Source organism: Elephas maximus, chromosome 22, assembly GCF_024166365.1.
Source record: "Elephas maximus indicus isolate mEleMax1 chromosome 22, mEleMax1 primary haplotype, whole genome shotgun sequence".
In the NCBI taxonomy this organism is placed as follows: domain Eukaryota; kingdom Metazoa; phylum Chordata; class Mammalia; order Proboscidea; family Elephantidae; genus Elephas; species Elephas maximus.
The window spans coordinates 80,821,944-80,842,573 of record NC_064840.1 but is presented as its reverse complement, the minus strand read 5'-3'; the positions used below and the strand labels follow the sequence as shown (position 1 = coordinate 80,842,573).

The 20,630-nt window shown below is 41.6% G+C and overlaps 1 protein-coding gene across 3 annotated transcripts in view; it reads right to left on the bottom strand.

Annotated features, from left to right (window-relative positions):
• PDLIM3 (PDZ and LIM domain 3) overlaps nt 1-20,418 on the bottom strand; it is a 45,992-nt gene extending 25,574 nt beyond the window's left edge. The window contains exons 1-3 of one of the 3 annotated variants that reach the window (XM_049866258.1): nt 20,203-20,418; nt 9,142-9,293; nt 7,817-7,901 (exon numbers count right to left, since the gene is read on the bottom strand). In XM_049866258.1, the coding sequence (XP_049722215.1) occupies nt 7,817-7,901; nt 9,142-9,293; nt 20,203-20,295 (330 nt within the window). In that variant the 5' untranslated portion in view covers nt 20,296-20,418. The remainder of the gene's footprint in view (nt 1-7,816; nt 7,902-9,141; nt 9,294-20,202) is intronic. The other 2 variants (XM_049866257.1, XM_049866256.1) reach the window with 2 other exon arrangements.
• Between the last annotated feature and the right edge of the window lie 212 nt (nt 20,419-20,630).

The following is a 20,630-nucleotide window of genomic DNA, read 5'->3' as shown; positions in this document are numbered from 1 at the left end:
AAGGTGCAAAGGAAATGATCTTATTTAAAATATTATAAGACAATTCAAACACTGTATCTCATATCTGCCCCCGTTGACTTCTACATCCATAACTTTTAGGAATTTCTAATGTGACTCATTTGAATATAGAGATTTTGTGTCAGAAATGAGATTCTGGCTGATAAAAAACTTATTATATGTATTTTCTCAAGTAGAACTTCCATCTGTTTCCTCTTCTTTCATTAGTATCTTAATAAAATCACCGCCATTTTAAGAAACGGGGGAATAAACATAGGCGGTGAAAGAATGAGCTTCTATGAATAACCGTACTGAACCATTTTAACAATCCTTTATACCTGTCACAGTAATGACAACAACAAAAATCCTTAATCTGGAACAAGTTATAACTTTAATCTTAGAGAAAAAATTGACAAGAATTACGACTGTTCTTCCTCAGGAAAGTAGGAATAACATTTATAGAAAAACTGTTTTCTAATGTGATGATTTCATGTGTGTTTAAAGAACTCTTCATGTTTACTCTAGTCCCAGAAAGACTGAAGTCAGTACTTCAGAGATAGCTGACATAATGATTCCACCAAGGGGTTTTCATTTTATTTATTTATTTATTTATTACCTGGGAGAAAGGACCAAACATCAAAGCGCTAAACTCCCAGTCTGAAACGTGCCCGAATGAGCTGAAATCCTATAATTATTATGTTCTCCAGTTTTTATGTAGGTTTATAACTTTTGTAAAGCCATTAAAAAAATTTTTTTCTTCTGAGCAACAGAAGAAAACCAAAGAGGAATGCTAAAATACACACAAGCCAGCTCTCTTTCTGAATCTTTCCACTTGGCAGAATTAATAAGATAAATCTTTATAAAAATATTTTCATTCACACATTCACATCAACTTCATTTACTTTGGTAAATGTGCCATGAACGTCTCGCACAGATTTCAAGTTGTACAAACATTTGTAATTATTTGAAATGTTTCTGGAAAGAACTCATTTTTGTTAAAAAAAAAAAAAAAGTTAAAAGATCTCACCGTGTTCTTGTTCCTATGGTTATTTTTCTTGTCATTTACAGATGAGGAAGTTGTGGGGTGGAATTTTTCTGTAGAAGAGGCTGTTTCCCCTCCTTAACCTTGGAGCTAGAGTTTTACACCAAGGTTCTTATGCCAGGGAGCACCAATGACTTCCCACTGGAGCCCAGGCTGCAGAATGCTTTCTTTGGGTTCCCCTGAGCACTCATTTCTCTCTCCCCAGCGAGAGATGCATGCTTTTTTGGAAGGAAAATGGCTGTGACAAGGCAGGAGGGGGTGCGGCCTCAAATGCTGGCCTGCTTAGCCTTTGACCCTTGCTGCCCCAAATCTCATGGCACCTGGAAATCTGTGATGTGGTAAAGAACACTTTTGTGCTCATCAACCTTTGACAGCATATTTTAACACCTTCCTGAACCAGAGGGTCTGAGTTGAATAAAACAGCCTGTAATTGAACGGACTGATCTTTCATTGACTCTCTTTTTCGTCCATAATAATGGCTCACTGCCAAGGAGTTGGCTGAGCGACACATAGTCGCTGCGATCAGATAGTGAAATGAAACAACCAAGCGTGGCTTTAGAAAAACGCTGAGTCCCAGAACATGTGACAATCAACGGAGTCCAACATTTATAAAGAGCTACAATCTGTTTTAGCTGATTGAATACTGAAGTTGGATTGAGTGTGTTTTATGACTAACCATTGTGATTAGCCATTATTAAGGCATAAAAAAGGTGAACTGGAAATTACTGTAAGTAACAACAATGGCCATGACTCAAGCCATCGTTAGTCTTTTTGATGTGAAAGACGATAGAAGGCTAACTGCATTATATTTAGCTTTGGTGGGTTATAAATCCTCTGGGTAAGTGAAAGAGAGGACCAGGCAGGACTGAACGCCTCAAGTTCTGTGGGACACAGCTGCTGCTTCTTCTTCTTCTTTTTTTTTTTTAATTTTGTTCTGCCTTAAAGATCTTGGTAAATAGAATTTAACTTGCAAAAATTAGTTAATATAAAATGACTTCGCCTGGGAAAAAAAATCGCTGTTCTTATTTCTTCTTAGCCTTAAAATGACAAACATGGATGATGGTTGCCATGAAAAGGGGGCAGCTTCTCTGAAAATAATATTTATGCACTGATAATCCTTAGTAGTACCCCCAAATAGCAGCACGTAAGTTAATCAGCTCCAAGCTTTTCCTCTGTCATTTTCAGTTTGGGTTATATATCGCGAAGGCGACAAATGCGTAATTTGTTAAAAAACAAAACAAAAACTCTGTTTTTTGCTCATAAGATAGAAGTATTTCTAATACAGACTTGAAACATTTGCATTTAGGCTTTGCAAAGCATTAGTTTATGGCTTGCCACAGTCATTCCAAAAAGCACAATCGAGTGTGTGCACCGAAAGTAAACAGGAAGTTTAAGCGTGGCACCGAACAGCAACATTGCGTCCAGATCTTACGTCACTGTGGACGGTCAAACATCATCAAAGGACAACACTGATTAGAAGCCTGCTCTTCCACTTTAATTCCTGGAAAACCATGAGCTACACAAAATACAGTAAAAAATTTATATAGCAGTTAATATGGTCCAGCTCTTGTGTTTATCCTACTCAGACAAAACCATACCAATTATTCTTATCTTTTAGGAATTCAATAAATACTCATTTCAGTTAATTAATGCATCTTAAAGTATATTTTTTAAACGTTAGGAGCATACAATAAAGGTTATATTTTATTTTGGATTAATAAAATGCTCAAGCTGCCAGAGCAAGCTTGACAGAGCTCTGTAGACGTCGGGGCAATGCTGCTTTTGATAACAGTCTCCCAGGTCCTTGGAATGACCTCTGCAATGATAGCATTCAAGGGTGGCTCACCTATCAGTTTCGTACTTGGATTGGAGAAGCCACAGATAAAAAATTCAACCCAAGGACTGAGGCCATCAGAGAGAGACAGCACATTTGATTCACACTTGTAGACACAGAAGAAAAAACGGCAGGGAATAAGGGAGACAAACTATACCAAGAATCAAACATTTGATCAAACCATACTGAGGAAATGATTGTATTTAAATATAACTGGAATTTATGAACCACCATCCTCCTCACGCTCACCCCTCGAATGGAAAATAACGTCACCCTCATAACCATTTTCTCGTCAGTGATCTCTTTCAAGTGTTCTCCATATTTCACTGTGGAGGAGTTTGGGGAAATGGGAATTATGAAAGCTTGTTTTGTGTAGGCTGCCTTCCAGTTACCAAAGCATTGTAGATAAACGTTGTTTTTATGAAAATAGCAATGACTTCAGTCTATATCCATTTGGCTGTGCATGGCGGTACGTCTTCACCATCACATCTTCTGTGGCAGGCTTCCTTCATGTGGAAATGGAGACAGCTTTTTTCTTACTTAAAAAGGAACCACTTTTGTTTATGAAAACCATCTGTCCAGTATTGTGATAACTACATCATACCTTTGAGTCCTCTGACTTTAAACAAAGATGAGGTGATGTTTTGTTTAGGAATGCAAGCTTTGAAGAAGGGTGAAGAACTCTAGCAAACTTTACACCCAGCTGTGCTTTCGATAGAGAACGAGGACACCTGCTCAGAGGCCATTCTCAGAATTGTACGGAATGAGTTTTTTTTTTTTTTAATACCTGGGCATTTATCTATACAACCTGTATGGTTCCTTTCAAACCTAAGATTCAAGTTGAAATTTGCAAAAACAAATTTTAACTATTTAATGACAGCCTGGAAAAGTGAAAAATCTGGATATGAAAATTTTGTATGCTGTATATTATTACTATGGCTGTGCAAGAAAAATGCCCCAAAGCCCTTCCAAAGAGAAAAAGACTGGAAAGATATATACTAACATTTTATTATTTGTGGCTGGGCCTGGATGGTTGGGTATAGAGTTGTTTCATCAACAAATAAATACTACTTTTAAAATGAAAAAGAGTATTTTATTCCAATAGCAAAGGTAAGATAACTTACAATAAAAGCTTGACTTAAGATATAAGAACTCAAGTAGTATATCGCTGATGGCATTTTACTGTTAGTCTTCAGTGGTATCTCAAGCATGATGTATTAATGGTATTGGTTTCGGTAACTGACACACCTGTGTTGGGCAGACTGTTTAATTTGCAAAGCTCCTACTTTGGAAAAAAAAAAAAAGACATCTCTTTGTATGGCTTTGCATTAATTCAAGAAAATAAATAGGCATATGTGCAGAACTGTCCCTTAGTTTTTCTCCGATCTCCGTCCACAAGTGAAAACTCACTGTTTGATTTGCATCACGTTATGTCCCAGTTTACGTGGTAGTTTTCAGATAGAGGCTGCACTGAAAGTTAGCTGTTTTATGGAGGGAATGCCTGTCCTGAGCTGCCAAGTTGTATGAACTGGTCGTGCAGAAATCTGGCTTGAGAACTTCATAAGGAGTAGAAATTGGCTGGTCCACTGGGGGAAGAGGTGAAGTCGTTCTGATCTCTGAGCCCTTCAAACACCGGCCTCTTGGAGAGGACTTCAGTGATAATTCGTGTGACTCAAACTAATGGAATGTTAAAACGCTCTGTCTGCTGCCTGCTGTAGCCTTTAACCCTCTCTTCACCTTTTTTGTTTAAAACTTATCTTTTTTCCTACTTGTAGTATCATAAGTATCCATAATGTCCAAACCGACACACAGAACACATGGGGTAATACTTGACTGACAAGAGAAGGCAGTGTTTAGAATTATCCATAAAGATTCAATACGTGGGATAACCATTATTGCTGTTGTTGTCATGTGCCATCGAGTTGATTCTGACTTATAGTGGCCCCACAGGACAGAGCAGAACTGCCCCATAAGGTTTCCTAGGCTGTAACCTTTATGGGACCAGATCACTAGGTCTTTTCTCCTGTGGAGATGCCAGGTGAGTTTGAACGACCGATTTTTCGGTTAGCAGCTAAGAACTTAAACACTGCACCACCAGGGCTCCTTGGGATAACCATAGTTATAAATTAATACTTATAGTTCTAGAGTTACTACTCAGAGATTGCCCTTAAGTTCCAATTCTGGAGACATGTTAGCAAGACACAAGTTCTGTCATGGTCCAGCTTCACCCTGTGCTTAATAGATGCCTGCAAAACTCCCCTCGGTTTGTCCTGCCATGGAAGGAGGTTGCATGGCCAGTATATGTGTGTCTGTGAGCCTAAAGCTTTCTTTTTTTTGCATATCAGGTGGCCACTTTTTTCATCTGTTGCCTCTGAGTGATGAATGGACACAAGGGTGGGAGGAAGCAAGTGGGCTTGGGCATGACTGCAAATGGCTACATCAGAGTGACAGCTCGGATTGAAGTGTTTTTCCTTCTTTCAATCTTTTCTTCCATCAAAGAAAATGCTAATACGAGGGGTTACTATTCACCAGCCCACCCAGCAGGCCAGGGTAAGCTGCCCCGTTAGCATCATCAGCCTTCAGACCCTGCCTCGCTGCATGGATTACCGCCCCCTCCCCCCGCCTCGCCACTGTATCTTTTGCTGGCCTCCCCTGAAGAATTAAATTCTACCTGAACTATGTACCCTACTCAGTTTTCAAAGTCACTTTTCAATGCAACAGCTGGGGGTGGTGGCAGAACCACCGAGAACTGGCTCCCAGGGTTGGTCCTGGGCAATGTTAAAATATGCACAGTTTGTCTTTAGGTTCTCCGGTTTCTTTCCGGCATTTGTCAGCTATTTATTGAGCAGTTGCTGCGTGCCATGCCCCAGGGGATTCTGGCCTTGCCCTCATGAATGTTCTGTGTCCCGCTCACTCCCTTTGGGGTTTGTCTTCTCCTCCTTTCCTTCTTAGTGGTTTTTAGGCTCAGGCCCTTTCTTCCCTCCAGTTAAAAATCTAGGACAAGAACCTAATAAACTCATTCCTCTGAAGATTAAATTACTCAGGCTGTTTCTTGTCCTGGAAGGATTGTTTTGTAACTGAAAATAAAGCTTTAATCCAAAGTAGCTTGTAATGGTACTTATAATAGTAAGCAGGAAGGCACTCCTGGTCTCTACAAGCCTTATTACATAGGCAGCTTCTGCTCTACCTGCTGGGAAAGACTAGGAGGCGGCTGGTCAAGCCTGACGGGAAGGTACCCGCAGTGATAGTTAGAAGACCTACCACTGAATTGAGGATCTCTATGTCCCTGGGTGGCAAAAACGGTTTGTTCTCAGCTGCTAACCATAAGGTTGGTGATTCAAACCCACCCAGCGGTGTTGAAAAGAAAGTCCTCGCAATCTAGTTCTGAAAAGTCAGCCATTGAAAACCCTGTTCTACTCCGACACGCGTGGGGTTGCCACGAGTTGGAATTGACTCCATGGTAACTGGTTTTATGAGCAATGCAATGGCACAAGTCCCCTTTCTGTCTTATTTTATTTAAATCTTAGAGAAGACCTATGAGATACACGTATTTAGTTACATGTACTTTAGAAGCCCCGGTAGTGTAGTGGTTAAGTGCTCAGCTGCAAACTGAAAGGCTTGTGGTTGGAACCCACCAGCCACGCTGTGGGAGAAAGAAGTAGCAGTCTCTTCTGTAAAGATGACAGCCTTGGAAGCCCTCGGGAGCAGTCCTACTCTGTCCTACGTGATCACTATGAGTCGGAATCAACTCTACAGTGACTTTTTTTTTTTTTTTAACATGTATTTTTCAGAGAAGAAAACAGAGCCGTGTGGAAACAAGTGTAAGACTTGAAGAACAAATCCAGGAGCTGACCCTCCCAAAAGGGGAAAAACTGGTGAAGCTTAGATGATAAATATGTTTTCAGTTAATTTTTGTGAGATAAAAATATATAGGAAAACCAGAGTTTGGGAATATCTGATAAGTTTAATGGGAATACTTGTTTAAAAAGGGATATTTAATTTACATCCCTTTACTGATAAACCGGAAACCCTGGTGGCATAATGGTTAAGTGCTACGGCTGCTAACCAAGAGGTCGGCTGTTCGAATCCACCAGGCGCTCCTTGGAAACTCTATGGGGCAGTTCTACTCTGTCCTGTAGGGTCACTATGAGTCAGAATCGACTCGACAGCAGTGGGTTTGGTTTTTTTAAAAAATAATTTATTATTATTTTTTTTTATGCATAAACCTGGGAGTTTCTGACGAGGGAGGATTGTAAAACCCTCTTCTTATTTAGATTCTCAGTACATTACAATCGAAGTTGGGTTTAATTTCAGTTTATTGAAGCTTCTGAAAGCAGACATATTGAGATAAGCATCAGATTATTAGATTAATTTAGCTCATTAGAGTTGCCTCCGGGGAAATGCCTATCTTTTGTAATTCAGCTGCAGGGACGGAATATCACTATAACATAAAGCAAAACTCTTTCCACAGAGTAAGCTTCACTGTAGAATGCCAGAAACGAGGATGAAAAGATGTCAAAGAAAATCTGGAGAAGGACCTTGAGGGACTGAAGTTCATGATAACGTTTTGATTGGAGACACCTGTTTCAAATGGGCCATCTTATTTTTGTTTAACATTTTATACTTCTTAGATTACCTCATAGTCATTTGCCAGAAATCCATAATAAAAATAAAAAATAAGTTGACTCTATGTAAAAAAAAAAAAAAATTCTTCCCGATGAGAACATATTTGTGTTTTAACAAGATGTTTGCCTACACATGCTCTCTCTCTCTCTTTTACATGAGAAAACACGAGTAATATAAATTAGCAGGAAAACCCAATTATTTCTTCCTCATCAGGAGCTTGCTCCCATTTTTGTATTTTCCACTTTTCTCTCTTGGAAGGCATTGACATCATTTAAATGGACACAGAACGTGAATGGCATTGACTCTAAAATTCGTACCTGTGGTTCTGACTCTAAGTTGATTTTGAAAGGATGAGCTTTCCCGTCTTCGGTTACCTGTGGTGACCATAAGTGAGTGTCTGCCCTGTAAATAAAACAGAGTTCTTAAACTCCAAATTCTAACGGTACTTCCAGTTCTTCTATACTCTAATGTCCCCCGATGTTTGTGAAACTACTAGAAGCCTTCAGTAATGTAAGCAAAAGCAATATTCTTTGCTCGTTATTCTGTATTCTCCCATCTGCTTAGTCTTATGTTTTTAGTGTCCTTTAATGGATCCATATTGCCTGAAGGACACTGTGTGGTTTTGGAGAAAGTAGGTCTCTGCTGCATATGGGAAACAGTAAAGGAGGGAGAGACCCTGGAGGCTCGCCCTGCAGAATTACCACAAGGCAAACTCCCTGGGTCTTCCCAACTTCCCCTTATTCTACCCAGGTCACCCCAGGAGATAGCGAGTGATTTGCCAGATGGATTTGCCACCGGCATCAAGGAGACGTGCTCTGTCCGTTCCTTCTCCTCCATCTGTTTGGAAACTCATGGCTGCTAAGGGACCAAGTGCTTGGCAAGAACACAAGTTATGCACAGATAGGGGAAGAGTCCATTTCACTCACGAAATGCCATATCGGCCGCCTTCTGTACCCAGTAGGGTAAGCTGGGGCCAATGTGAATACAATAGCAACAGGGTAAACACGCATTAACAACCACTATTGCAAATCATTAGTTTCATGATTCATTTTCGGATCAAGACTTTTGGCAAGAGATGGGGTCCTCTTTTCTAATATTCTTTTTGGTAGGAAACATCTCACTATCTAAGATATCCCTGTGCACAAGCACTCACATCTCGTAAGATTCTTCTGGGCTGAGTTCTATACAAAACAGCCAATGGCATACAGGATATTAGCAACCTATTTTTAACATGATCACATCTAGGAGAATTTCTAAATTCCATTCCATTCTCTCCCCCATTTAAAGGGTGGTACCAACTTTTACCAACTAGCTGTGCTGTGCGGTGTCTGTGTGGCCAATGCGTTTAATGGTTCTGTTTTCATAGTCAACTAACTAGGTTATTACAGAAAAAAAAAATGTTTCTGCAGCCTTTTTCATGATTTTGATATTCCAGAGAGTTCCTTTCAGAAATAGTTTCTCAACAGCTACCAGACTGACTGACTTCTGTGAAGAGCAGACCAAAGTGGCTGATGCATAAAAAAGCCAGTCAAAATCCTAGTCTGTGACACTCCAAAACACTGGGAAGATGAAACCATGTATAGTTCTGGATCAGGCTCTCCTGAAAAACAGATCAAATTTTAAGCCATTAATTAAGGAGCACCTGTCAATTTTGAGACACAGCTGGTGTACTGCTGCTTTAATCCTGTCCTGCGCATCGGCGTGAGTCATGGACTCGGTGCCGAAGCCGTCAATGGCCACGATGACATCTCCAGGACACAGGTTGGCAGCCGCCGCCTTGCTTCCTGGAGTAATCTGGAAGAAACCATGGCGTCAGTTAAAAACCAAGATGCTTCAGTTTCTAGAGTTTTGTGCTGACATTTGTATCTCAGCCCGTAACGCTTTTAATGTATCACTGGGCACGAAATCTTACATCTAACTTGGAATAACTCTCAACTGAGCAATTGTGTTTAGCTCTATTTTCCCATCAGATTAAATGACTTTGTTTATTGCTAACAAAATTTGTTCTATCATGGCATCTCTCTCTTTATAAAACACCTTCCATAACTTCATGTCTAAATCATATTTTCTTTGTTTCAAGCCATTTTTTTTTTCTACAGGAATAGAGCTTTACTGCATTTAAGGAATTACTGTATCTGAATCGAAACCGCTTTAGCCTCCTTATAATTCTTCATCTTTACAATTCCATGGGAGGCACCTAGGATGTAGAAAGCTGGAAAGGGCATCACTTTTGCAGTAACAAGAAGAAAGTTAAGTTATTATACCTTTTCTTGAACTCTTCAGAGAACTCAAGGCAACCAGTTAGCCTGAAATCTAACGAAAGACAGACACTTGCAAGGACAAGACACGAGCATGGGCTCACCTATATCAGAACACAGTAGGAAGATGGGGCCACAATACTAGCTGTTAAGAAGAACTCAGCTAAAATTATTGAGGACTTGCTAGACCCAGTGTGAGTCAGCATGCCAGTATAGAGCTGCCCTCCCGCCACCTCCCCCCCGCCGCCCGCCGCCCTGGGAACCACAGACACAAGGGAATTTTGTATTCACTTCTGGTCTCTTCTCCATGATCGAAGAGCAAATGGAACAAATAGAAAACAACCAGCCAGATGGTAGATTTTAAGAAAACCATATGAGAAATTGCATTAAGTATAAATGGTCTAAACATATCAATTAAAGTACAGGTATTGTCAAACTAAGTAAAAAAGCAAAACACAATTATATGCTGTCTACAAGAAACACATTTTTTGTGGGAGTTGGGGAGGAGATAATAGGAATATTTAAGGATATGGGAAAAATGTGGTTGTTAAATGTTTAAAATAGGAAATTTGAAATTATTACTATGTTGAGTATTCAGTTAAAGAAAATGTTTCTTTTTGATTACTGTGTTGTTGCTGTGTGCCATCGAGTCAATTCCAACTCATTAGCTACCCCATTAGACAGAGTAGAACTGCCCTATAGGGTTTCCTAGGCTGTGATATTTATAGAGCAGATCACCAGGTCTTTTATCCCATGGAGCCTACTCCCAAATTTTGTGGGTAAACCCCAGCTACTTACTAATAGGCCTCACATGGTCTGGCCCTGCCTACATCTCTGACATAATTTTACACCACTCCTGCTGCCCCTCATTCACTGTGCTCTAGCCATTATGATTTCCTTTTAGTTCCTCAAACAGGCACAGCTTGTCCCCTCTTCGGGAGCTCTATATGCACTGTTTTTTTCTGCCTCTACCCTTTCCTGGTTGCTTCCCTCCACTCTCCACCTGGTTGCTCCTTCTTATCCTCTAGGCTCAAAAAGCACATTCTCAGGAGACTTCTCTGACCATCCGAAGTAGCTTCTCCAGTTCCTACCCCATCATTCTCCACTATTACAGCCTGCTCATTTCCTTATGGTATTTACCACTATTGGTACTTTTTACGTTTCTTTATGTACTTGTATATTGTCTGCTTCCTCAATTATACCTGAGGGCTGATACAATATGATGCTTATTTGTAATGCTTCCCAGTGCGTACACCAACGCTTGGAATCAGTGAACAATTGGTTGAAAAAGAGCGAAAAGGCCATTTAAACCAGAGTCTATAAAACAAAAAGAGCTAATTCCTACATGCCAAAAGATTATGGCTATTAATGTCAACCTATTATTTTATGTTTGGAAATTCCCACTATTTAGAACAGAATGATACACAGAACTTGACTTAAACCCCAAACCGTTCCAGTAATAACCTAGATAATTCCCCATGTTTTACTTGAAGATCAGTCATTAATTTATTTTTCCCTCTGTTTATTCTAGATATCTATTCTATTTAACTTTGTGGCTCTAAAGGAGATCCAAGTTTCATCTAAATAAACAAAATTGCTGGAATAAATTCTCGTGTGTCATAGATCTTCAGCCTCACGACTAAAATACTTATTGTACTTTCTTTAGTTACTTCTATCATCTCACTGTAATTATTGTGACCATTTTTCCAGCAGGAACAGCTGATAGAAGCTGGGTAAACACATTTGGGGGTTATTACATCTAGGCCTCTGGGAGACATTTCACAGAGTTTTCCGTTTGATATGTTCTCCCAGACCCAGAACTGTTAGAGGATCAACAGTTTCCACCCCACATACGACGTGTAGGGAACAATCTTAAACTTTTAATTTTCTCTAGCTATAGTTTTTTTTTTTTAATAGTTTGTCAAAAACCCCTTTGCTATGGAGTCAATTCTGACTCATAGCGCCCCTACAGGACAGGACAGAACTGCCCCACAGAGCTTTCAAGGAACAGTGGGTAGATTCAAACTGCCAACTCTTTGGTTAGCAGCTAGGCTCTTTAACCACTTTGCCCCCAGAGCCGCTGGTCAGGAAACCCTGGTGGTGTAGTGGTTAAGTGCTACGGCTGCTAACCAAAAGGTCTGCAGTTTGAATCCATCAGGCGCTCCTTGGAAACTCTGTGGGGCAGTTCTACTCTGTCCTACAGGGTAGCTATGAGTCAGAATCGACTTGATGGCAGTGGGTTTGGTTTGGATTTTTTTTTTATAGTTTGTCAAAATCAGTGCTTTCTATTTTTAAACTTCTAAGACCAGAATGCTTTTCTTTGAGTTAAAACACGAGGAAACATGGCTCAATGTGTTAGCTTAAGCATATTTTCTCATATACTTAAGTAGATTTTAGCTGTATGACACTCAATCCTAATATGAGTCGATTCTGAGTCATAGCGACCCTATAGGACAGAGTAGAACTGCCCCATAGAGTTTCCAAGGAGCGCCTGGCGGATCTGAACTGCTGACCTCTTGGTTAGCAGCCATAGCACTTAACCACTACGCCACCAGGGTTTCCAATGTATATGTGTCCATACGAATTTTAAACAGAGGCATCTGGTGTTCTTAACTTAGATATTGAACATTACTTAATTTTATGAATATTAATACTAAAATTAATAATACTATCTACATTTATGCAAAATATTACATTTGCAAAACTCTCATACCATTGACTATCACAAAAACTCTCTAAGACAGGCTGAACAAGGAAGACTGTCCTGTTTTCTGAGCGGGAGAGGAGTCTAGGTAACCTGTGACTTCTCCCTAAGCTGGGAACAGCTGTAGTACAATATCAGCTGTTTCAGATGACAAATAAGGAAAGTGGTTGATGGTGACGGCCAGAACCCGCTTCTGACTTTGTGTTCAACCTGACAATTACTATCCTGAGCCTCCAAGAAGGAAATTGAGGTTAAAAAAAAAAGGGTGAAGAAAGGGGGATTAGGGAGAAGGAGAAAACCTGATCCTGTCACCTCTTCTTAGTTCTCAAGTTCAGCTGGCCTAGTGATCAGAAAACGGCTGCTAAAATGGCCCAGCAATTTAAAATCTGTTTAATCACAAAAATATATTATTTTTTCATTAATGAATTATTTTATATTATTGGTCACAGTTTATTGTCATTGTGTTTTTCCACATAAGGAGAGAGCTAAAGTGAGGCATAGGTTTTTTTCATTAATTATTTATTATTCAAGTTCATAAGAGTATCGAATGTAAAAAGTACTAGAGAGATAATTGGAAATAAACTTCAGTTCATCACTCGGCCCCATGTTTTCAAACCTGCCTGATCATAAGATGTCATGGACTGAATTGTGTCCTCTCAAAATATCCGTCAACGTGGCTGGGTCATGATTCCCAGAATTGTATGATTGTCCACCATTTTGTCATCTGATGTGATTTCCCCATGTGTTGGAAATCCTGTCACAATAATGTGAATGACATGGATTAGCGGCAGTTATATCAATGAGATTTACAAGATTAGATGGTGTCTTAAGTGGATCTCTTTTGAGATATAAAAGAGAGACGAGAGCAGAGAGACACGGGACTTCTTACCACCAAGAAAGCAGTGCCGGGAACAGAGCTCATCCTTTGGACCTGAGGTTCCTGCACTGAGATGCTCCCAGATCAAGGGAGACTGATGCATCACAAGGACCTTCCTCCAGAGCTGACAGGGAGAGAGAAAGCCTGCCCCTGGAGCCAGCGCCCTGAATTCGGACTTCTAGCCTACTGGACTGCGAGAGAATAAACTTTTCTTTGTCAAAGCCATCCACTTGTGGTATTTCTGTTATAGCAGCACTAGATGATCAAGACATACGAATCAGCTGGGGTCCTTGTTGAACGTAAAGGCTCTCAGATTCCACTCAACGAACTGAACCAGAATCTCTAGGAGAGGAACTAGAGAATTTGTATTTTTAACAAGTATCTGAGATGATTCCTTGGGGCCCTGGTGGCGCAGTGGTTCAGAGCTCAGCTGCTAACCAAGAGGCCGGCAGTTCAAATCCACCAGCCACTCCTTGGAAGCCCTACAGGGCAGGTCTACTCTGTCATATAGGGTCGCTATATGAGTAGGAATCTACTTGAGGGCAATGGGTTTGGGTTTTGGTTTATCATCTCTGTTATCAAGAAAATCTTACAAAAGAGTTATCTCTGTCTTTAGGGGAGAAAATTGATGCTCAGAAAATATAAGCAGGTTACTTAGGGTCACACATCCAGTGAAAATATGAAATTCCTGCCTGGGTCTGTCTGACTTATAGCTCAGGCGCTTCCACTATTCCACAATGCCTCTCCTGTAGGTAATCTCTCTCCTAACCCCTTCTATCTCTTTGGTCATACCTTTCTTGTGGAATCAAGGATGGATTGTTTTTAACAACTTAATGGTAGTTTATGTCCCTTCTATTGACATTTTTTTAGTATCGACATGAGATTGTCAGGAGTAGAAATAAGTCTAAAGTCATAATTACATCACTAAGTTTTCATGGAGGATGCATTCTGTACTTAGTAGATATTTGTGGGCTGTGAATGTAATGAACACATGAACCAGTACTTCCATGCAGACACAGTCATTGTGAGAACAAAATTAAATAGGTTTTTATTCACATTGACCTTTTCACTACATTTGTATAAGCCTGGAAAGGACTGCATTTAGCTATAAACATTTCTTCCTAAAATTTCAAAGGATGATATAGTTTATGTTAAAGTGTTATACTTTTCTATGTTAAAGTCTACAAAAATTAAGAATATATTTGCTGTTATTAGTTGCCACTGTGTCAATCTACATATAGTCAACTTATTTTTCATTTTTTAAAAAAGATTTCTGTCAAGTGATTATGAGGTAATCTAAGAAATTTAAGTTGTTAAAGCAAAACAAAAAATGTGATCCACCATTTGAAATGGGTGTCGTGACCTTTAACCCCTCACAGCCTTTACCCATATGTTTACACCCTTTAATTCTCAATGCTGGCATTCCATGGAGTCCCTGGGTGGCACACATTAATGCTGGAGTTTAAAAAAAAAATTGCCACGGACTTGATTCTGACTCATAGCAACCTTACAGGACAGAGTAGAACGTCCCCAGAAGGTTTCCAAGGCTGTAATCTTTAGGGAAGCAGACTGCCCCACATCTTTCTCCCCGAAGCCGCTGGCAGGTTCAAACTGCTGGCGTTTGGTTATCAGCTGAGCACTTACCCATTGTGTCACCAGAGAAATTGGTGATTCAAACCCATCCGGAGGTGCCTCGGAGGTGAGGTCTCCTGATTTGTTTCCAGAAGATTCCACCCTTGAAAATGAAGCGCAGTTCTACTCTGCACACCTGAGGCTCCCCATGAGTCCCCAAGAATACACTAGCATTTCCTATGTTGGTACCCAAGTCCAATTAGCATTCTTGCTTACAGTGATCTTGATCCCGGTGTCATGGAAAGAAGAGTGGGCTCCGGGAAGGAAGGAAGGAAGGATGGGCGAGGAGGGGAAAGAGAGAGAGATCATGTGAAAAAGAACATGCTGGCATCGGATGTACGTAATCATTTCATATCATGTAGACAGAAGGAGCTGCAGTGTACTCCACATCGGACCACGTGGGAAAACAGTCGGTAACTTGGCACGAGTGCAGGATCACCTTCTGGGTGGTCTAAGAACTTCAGAAAGAGGTTTTTCAGAGCGTACGTGCAAGAAAAATTTCTTGGAAAGGAGTTCACTTAGCGATGTGAAAATTTGACAAAATCAGCCAATTTGACAAAATCAGCGGTCCGTGGGAGGGGGGAGGGTGGTGATCTCTTAGTTATCTAGTGCTGCTGTAACAGAAATACCACAAGTGAATGGCTTTAACAAAAAGTTTATTCTCTCACAATTTAGGAGGCTAGAAGTCCAAATTCAGGGTGCCAGCTCCAGGGGAAGGCTTTCTCTCTGTCGGCTCTGGGGGAAGCTCCTTTTCATAAATCTTTCCCTGGTCTAGGAGCGTCTCAGCACAGGGACCCTGGGTCCAAAGGATTCACTCCACTCCTAGCACTGCTTTCTTGGTGGTAGGAGGTTCATGCATCTGCCCTGCTCGGGCAAGTGTTGCAAAGCTCTTTAGCTCCTCCAGTAAGTGCCTGGAGGCACCCCACTCTGCCAGTAAACCTCAGCTGGAAGGCACTGAGCTCTCTTGCTTCGTGGGTCGGCAAGCCTAGATCCACCGATAAGTGTTTGGAGGCACCTAACTTCACCAGGAAGCCTCCTGCCCAATGGCACTCAGCTCTCTTGCTCTGTGGGATGGCTCCAATGCCATCTTGTGCTGGTCTCCTGGTTCTGCCGCTGTGTTTCTCTGCCTCTGCTTCTTGCTGTCTGTGCTGTCTCCAATGTTATACTTCTCCTCACTTCCTTCTGAGTCCTCACCAGAATTGTCTTTGATGTCTGTAGTCCCACCAAGAGTCTCCTCAAGGCAATCTAAAAACTCTTGCGGCCCCTACCCATTCAGTTTCAAAACTGCTTCCACATTTTAGGTATCTGTTAGAGCAGCACCTCACTCTTTCGGACTCAAATTCTGTCTTAGTCGTCTCGTGCTGCTATAATAGAAATAACACAAGTGGATGACTTTAACAAAGAGTAATTTATTCCCTCACAGTCTAGGAGGCTAGAAGTCAGAGTTCAGGGTGCTAGCTCCAGGGGAAGGGTTTCTGTCTCTGTCGGTTCTAGGGGAAAGTCCTTGTCATCAGTCTTCCCTTAGAGCGGACAGAGAGAGAAAGTCTTCCCCTGGAGCTGGCACCCTGAATTCTGACTTCTAGCCTCCTAGGCTGTGAGATAATTAATTTCTCTTTGTTAAAGCCTTCCACTTGTGGTATTTCTGTTATAGCAGCCCTAGATAACTAAGACAGGAGGTGACACCATGAGTTACCCCACTGGGTGGCACCAACTCTACTGACACCACTGCCTGGTAGAAAACATAAGTACCAAGAAGAGGTCGTAGACCAACAGCTATGGTGATCAAGTGGGTAAGATGGTTATTATTGAGGGATTGGTCGGAGGGGGGTGTTTGAGTGGGTTTCCACAGGCATGGAGAACAGTGGGGTGGGGAGGAGAAGAGAATTCTGAGGAAAATGATAGAAAAAGCAAAGACATATTGGGGAAATCAGCAGTGGTCCAGAGTAGCAGCACAACTACTGTGTATGGGGTGGGAGGAGAGAAGGGAGAGAGTGGGAGGAGAGAGTGAGGAAACCATGCTGGAAACATGAGTTGAAATAGATGGATGCTGTGCTAAAAATCACAGATTTTATTTTCTTTAAATTGGTGATGTCATTGAAGGATTTTTGAGAATAATGGAGAAAGGAGCAACTTTGCATTTTACGAAGATGTCTAGTAAGAATATGCAGGGTGAACTGGAATGGGGGGAGTCAAGGTGAAGTCTGGAATAGGGACAGAAAGAAGGAGTCTAAAGTCTTGAAGACAGAACCAGTGGGATTAAGTGATGACTGGATGGCAGAGAACATCTGTTTGGAGATATCGGCATAATGAGTGCAACCTTTCACGTTGGGGATTTAAGAACGCAAGCGTTGGAGGCAAGTAGATCCGCCATCAAATCCTGCCCTACCCCTCCCTAGCTCCAGGATCAGGTGTAGGTTAACGAGTCACTCGAAGCCTCACTCTCCTCATCTGCAAAAAGTGAGACTAATAGCACCACTCTCACAGGATCACTGCGAGACTTAAGTGAGTCAGTGCACAGTGCAAAGAGTTAATGCACTCAGCTGCTGAATGAAAGATCAGAGGTTCGAGTCCACCCAGAGGCACCTTGGAAGAAAGGCCTAGTGATCCACTCCTGAAAAACCAGCCATTGAAGACACCGTGGAGCACAGTCCTACCCTGACACACACGAACTGGAATCGATCAGATGGCAAGTGTCTTTTTGTTTCGTGTTTTGTTTTAGTGCACATGAAGAGCTGAGGGTAGGACATGGGAAGGCAAAGAGTGTAATAACGCACACATGACCATATTTACTGCCTTCTAAAATAGTATAAAAATTACAGAATAAGTCTACTAACAACAGTACTGACAATTATACTTTGTAATACATTTTAGTCTTTTTCAAATGACTTTCAGTATTCTTATAACTTCAATTAGGTATTCACTAAGGCATAAAAGTTCAAATTAATATGTGTTCATTTATTCAACAAGAATCTACTATGTACATTAGTTGGTTTGGGGACACTTGAGATAAAAAAATGAATTAGTTTTGTCTGTTCCCCCTAAGTTAACAAATTAATTGAAGTGAAAAGACATAATCAAATGAAATAGTCATATATGGTCTTACAGTGTTTTTGAACCAAGTGTCAGAATGAGTGGCAGAAACTAGTTACGGATCAAAAGTTCAGAAAAGAGTTACCTTTCCGAATGGTAATTGTCATTATAGCTAATATTTTACCAACAGCTTCTCTAGTCCAGTTCTAGAAATGGAAGAGGACTGCTTTAAAATAAACATTGTTTATAATGTTAACAACTCAAAATTTCGAACATATGATTAATCGTGTTGACATGTTACATAGTAATAGCAAGACATTTCTTTTATAAATCCTTAAAGGAGTTTGTGACAAAATAATTTACTTCTTCAGGTTATAATATAAATACGATTTATCCTTTGTCAGCATTCAAACACTTGGTTCATTTAATATAAACAAGTGAAAACTATACACCATAAACTTTAAAAGTATTTCTCAGTAGAGATAATGGAAAACTATTTTCTTTGGTAAATCCATTAAAGGCACTGCTTGGCCTGGATCACTGAAGCATTTTCTGCTTAATTTACTTAGGATCATTTTTGGGGGATATTGAGTTTTCACGTCTTATACAAAAACATGTGTCAGATACGTTTATATGTTTTTGAAAAATGTAAAACAAAGCCTAAAATGTTCCATTGAATGTGCCTGTATAATACATATTTGGAGATATTTTAAAAAGGACTTTGTTTCCTAAATCTCATCCAAACCAAAACCAAACCCACTGCCATCAAGTGGATCCCGACTCACAGCGTCCCTACGAGACAGAGTAGAACTGCGCACTGGGTTCCCAAGGCTGTAATCTTTGCCGAAGCGACTGCCACATTTCTTGCAGAGTGGTTGGTAGGTTCCTACTGCTGACCCTGGGGTTAGCAGCCCAGCGCTTTAACCACTGTGCCACCAGGGCTCCTCCGAAATCTCACAGACATATATAAATACAAAAGAATTTAGAAGGCCATTCCTTTGTTCAAAATCTCTGAATAAATCATTTTGTAAAGTATGTATTTATTTATAAAATATAGTATAAACAGTAAAGAAAGAAAACAAAGGTATGCTAATCAGAGCCCTGGTGGCACAGTGGTTAAGAGCTCTGCTGCTAACCTAAAGGCGGAAGTTCGAATCCACCAGCTGCTACTTGGAAACCCTATGGGGCAGTTCTACTCTGTCCTACAAGGTTGGAGCGGCCCAACAGCAGTGGATTTGGTTTGGTTTAAAGGTATAATGTTATGAAAATAAAAGTATATACTTTGAAAGTTTATGCTGTTAAATTAGATTTTAAATTCTTTGTATGTGATAACTGAAACAAAAATAATTTTCTATTAAGACAAATGCAAGTGTTAGAAAAAGTCAGCTACAGAGAGTAACGCTTTAGAATTAATCCTAGACACTTACTGACAGGACTTAGAGGTTTTACTTTTACTATTTTGTTTCTTTCCTCATAACAGCTCTCTAGAGAGCACTGAGCAAGGAAAGAAACTTGACTTTGATATTAAATTATTATCTTCTGAGTTATCAGGCTGGGTGGTTACTTTCCATCAGGTAAACTAAACAGTCTGACAAGTTTTCTTTGTAGTTTGAGTTATAAGGGATGATTCCTAAGCCAAGTTCCAAGCTTAGGAAAATATTTATTCAAAATGCCTGGAAACCAGGAATACACATTAGCAATATTTTCCCTGATATGACCGGCTCCAAACTGGCCAATCCACATTGTACCCTACAAACGGCGCCTCGCTGAAGTTTACAAGAAAAACTCTCAGAGGACGGTTTAACTCGAAGACATGACCCTGGTGTCGGTCTTTCTGTCTCTCCTTCCCAGGATCCCATCTCGCTTCTTACCGAAGGGAGCCGGGGTGCGGAGGGAGGGCGGGCGGGAAGGCAGCGCACGAGCCGGGGTCAAGCGCTCAGTTTACCTCTCCTCGGAAGGTCGCTGCAGAGACCCTCTGAGTTGGGTGTTTACCCTCTCAGCTGCTCTGCACCCTCCGAGCCTCAGTCTATCAAATTGCAGCCGCCCCTCGAGCTGTGCGCCCGCAGCCCCGGACCCACCGCACGCACCACCCTCCCGCGCCTCGGGCGCACCTGCCACTCTCCGCTCCAGGGTACCTGCTGCGCCCCCCGGGGACGCCACAGCCCCCGGCTGGCAGTGAAGGCAAGAAGGGGAAATACCTACCCTGGTGATGACTAAAGGCTGGTTGAAGTCTATTCCCCCCGAGAGTCTGAACCCCCAGGGCGCAGGGCCCGGGAGGATCACGTTCTGGGGCATGGTGCTCCCAGGGAGGCGGGCGCAGCGAGGGGTCTACGCACGAGTCCGGAGCCCGACGGCCACTCCGCTCCCGGGGCGGTGTCCTCGCCCCGACTGTGGCCGGAGCCCTTTATCCCCGCTCCACCGTGACGTCACTGATCCACTGCCCTCCCCGCCCCCTCCCACTAGGAGCGCTCCAACTTTGGAAGCGAGGCCCGGCCAGACCCGCGGGAGTTCAGGGCGCGCACCGACTGGGTGCAGCCTCCCAGGCCCCTCGGGAGCGCGCTGGAGGAGGCTTCGGGTTACAACCTCCGCCACGCCCTTAAAGTAACACCTGTCCTCCTGTTTGTCTTCTG